The sequence below is a fragment of the Chrysochloris asiatica genome, unplaced genomic scaffold, assembly GCF_000296735.1.
Source record: "Chrysochloris asiatica unplaced genomic scaffold, ChrAsi1.0 scaffold00040, whole genome shotgun sequence".
Lineage (NCBI taxonomy): Eukaryota > Metazoa > Chordata > Mammalia > Afrosoricida > Chrysochloridae > Chrysochloris > Chrysochloris asiatica.
The window spans coordinates 11,936,948-11,940,172 of record NW_006408558.1 but is presented as its reverse complement, the minus strand read 5'-3'; the positions used below and the strand labels follow the sequence as shown (position 1 = coordinate 11,940,172).

The 3,225-nt window shown below is 43.4% G+C and overlaps 1 protein-coding gene across 1 annotated transcript in view; it reads right to left on the bottom strand.

Annotated features, from left to right (window-relative positions):
• Positions 1-2,844: 2,844 nt before the first annotated feature.
• The window catches only part of LOC102830191 (keratin-associated protein 5-4-like), an 8,375-nt gene continuing 7,994 nt past the window's right edge, over positions 2,845-3,225 (bottom strand). Inside the window, exon 2 of the mRNA XM_006861022.1 lies at positions 2,845-3,221. Coding sequence (XP_006861084.1) covers positions 2,845-3,221 — 377 coding nt within the window. The remainder of the gene's footprint in view (positions 3,222-3,225) is intronic.

The following is a 3,225-nucleotide window of genomic DNA, read 5'->3' as shown; positions in this document are numbered from 1 at the left end:
AAAAGATCCTTCAATATGCTATCTACAAGAGATACATCAAAAAGATGTAGACAGCTTAAATGCCCATCAATAGAAGAATGATCAGACACGCTTTGGTACATACACACAATGGAATACTACAATGTTGAAGATTAAGGATGAATTTGCAAAACACCTCACAACATGGATATACCTTGAGGACATTATGCTGAGTGAAATTAGTCTATAAGAAAAGGACCAATATTGTACAAGACCACTGTTGTAAAAAGTTAAGTAAAGGTTTTCTTGATAAAAGAAACATTCTGTGAAGGTTATGGGATGAGGGGCACAGGGGAAGGAGGGAATGTTACTCACGGACTGGAGGATAGTCACATGTTAACATGAGTGATGGAGCAAGCAATATACAACAAGAAGGAGGTTAGCAGAGGAAAGATGAAGACATCAAGAGACACAGGAACATGTGCAAGAGTTAATTAAAGTGAATAGAGGTAACTACTGCTAACTGATGGTCCATGGAGGGGATTGCAGTCATTATAATGAAGCAAAGTATATGATTTGTTGACAATAAGACTGATGATGTGTTCTGTAAACTTTCACACACTTCACAATAAAAAAACGTTTTGACAAAAAAAAAAAAAAAAAAAAGTTTTCACCAAAAGAGTAAAAAGGGAGCCCACAGAAGGCGGAAATTTTTTGCAATGATATATCAGACAAAGGACTAATCTTCAAAATTTATACAAAGCTACAACACCTTTACGAGAAAAAGACAACCCAGTTTAAAAATGAGCACAGGACATGAACAGACACTTCACCAAGGAAGACATTCAGGCAGCCAATAAACTATGAAGAAATGGTCACAATCATTAGCCACTTGTGGTGGTGGTTATGTGCTGCGGAGTCAGTTACGACTCATAGAGACCCTGTACAGGGTTTCCAAGGCTGTAGGTCTTTACAGGAGCAGAAAACCTCATCTTTCTCCTGCAGAACAGCTGGTAGTTTCGAACTGCTGACCATAAAATTAGCAGCCCAATTCGTAACCACTACACTACCAGAGCTCCTGAAATCAAAACAACAATGAGATACCATTAATAGCGAAGTTTAAAAAAATAAAAAACACAGGAGATGCTAGAGAGGACATGGAGAGACTAGCTTCCTTCTACATTGTTGGTGGGATTGTAAAATGGTTCAACCACTATGGAAAACAATTTGGTGCTTCCTCAGAAAGTTGGAAAACAATTCCTCTACTTGGTTTACATCCACAAGAAATGCGAGCCAGGCTCATCTTTTGGCACTGTATCTGACATTGTTCCACTGATATTTATAAGGACTTCAGTGGCTAACCGTTCAGAAGTGGTCCATCTCTCCTTCCTAGTCTGTCTTAGTCTGGAAGGTCTGCTGAAACCTGTCCTCCATGGGTGACCATGCTGGTATTTGAAAGACTAGTGGCATAACTTCAAACATCACAGTAGCATGCAAGTCACCACAGTACAACAAACTGACAGTTGTGTGGGGGAAAATAATGAACTACTTAGGTGTGTTGTTGTTGTTGTTAAGTGCTATAGCGTTGATTCTGGCTCATAGTGACCCTGCACAGGGATTCCTAGGAGCAACTGGTAGGTTTGAACAGCCAACCTTGAGGTTCAAAGTCCAGTACTTATCCTACAACACCATACCAGGACTCCCCACATTAGGATAGATCTAACAATATTTATATATACGATATCAGTATGCATCTGAAGGAAAAGTATACAAACTTCTGATGAAAGAAACAAAAAGAGACTTCAAGGCATATTCCATTTTCATGCATGTTGTTGTTGTTAAGTACCATGGAGTTGGTTCTGACTCATAGTGAACTTGCACAGGGTTTCTGAGGCTGTAAACCTTTACAGGAGCAGAAAGCCTCATCTTTCCCCAGTGGAATGGCTAGTAGTTTTGAACTGCTGACCTTGAGGTTAGCAGCCCGATTCATAAACACTATGCTATCAGAGCTCCTTATTTTCATGCATAGGAAGTCTTAATCTCAGCAAGCTGATGTCAATTCTTCCTGATATTTCTGGAAATACAAAGACCACATGATCAATGAGGACTAGAGCAAATTGAAGGCAGTAAGAGAATCTAGTGGTCTAAGATCCACACAATTGGTATCAGTGACTAGGCCTCCATCCTTGGTGACCAGAATCCAAACCCAGCACCCAATTCTGGTTCAAGAAACCCCAAATGTTTCCTTGCCCAGACTCCAGGCTCGTCAAAGTATAGTTGGAAGTCTTTGAGCAGAGACAGGTGAAGGGTGGATAGTGTATGGGTCATTATGTACCTGTTGATTGAACATGGGGTTCCAGGAAATGAAATATATCATAATACAGAGGAATAGGATAAAATAAAGAACCACATCAGAAGCAGTCTTGTTAAAAGTGGAAGGAGTATTTTTTATTGAATTGAAATTCAGTTTGATGTTAACAGCAAAAGACAGAAACCAACAGGAAGGAAGGTTCCTGCTGGAAAGAACTGAGTTCAGAGAAGTACCTGAGTCAGAAGTTGTGGCTTCTTCTGAGAAGCCAAGTTGCAGGTGTTCTGGGTCAATCACTGGAGACCCAAGGCCTGAACCAAGGTCAGGCAGAAAATGTCTATCACCAAAGTAAGAGACATCTGACAGCAGAAAGCAGGCACCTACGACCCTCCAGGGCATCTCTACGGATTGGAATGCAAACTTTTTCAAGGATAGAAAAGGGCCCACATATTGCTGCTACATGTGCTGGGCACAAGGAAAATGCAGGAGAGAGGCTGCCTGGAGCAAGAGGTGGAAAGGGGCATGAAGAAACCAGAATCCCCCACCCCCACCCTGTGGTCGTTGGTAGGGCCCTCATATCAGATCTTGCACTGGCAGCAAATGGGGACACAGCAGCTGGACTGGCAGCAGGACTGTCCACAGCCTGAAGAGCAACAGCAGGGTTTGCAGCAGCTGGGCTTGCAACAGCTGGGCGGGCAGCAGGACTGTCCACAGCTTGAAGAGCAGCAAGGTTTGCAACAGCTGGACTGGCAGCAGCTGGGCTTGCAACAGCTGGATGGGCAGCAGGACTGTCCACAGCCTGAAGAGCAGCAAGGTTTGCAGCAGCTGGGCTTGCAACAGCTGGATGGGCAGCAGGACTGACCACAGCCTGAAGAGCAGCAGCAAGGTTTGCAGCAGCTGGACTGGCAGCAGCTGGGCTTGCAACAGCTGGATGGGCAGCAGGACTGTCCACAGCCTGA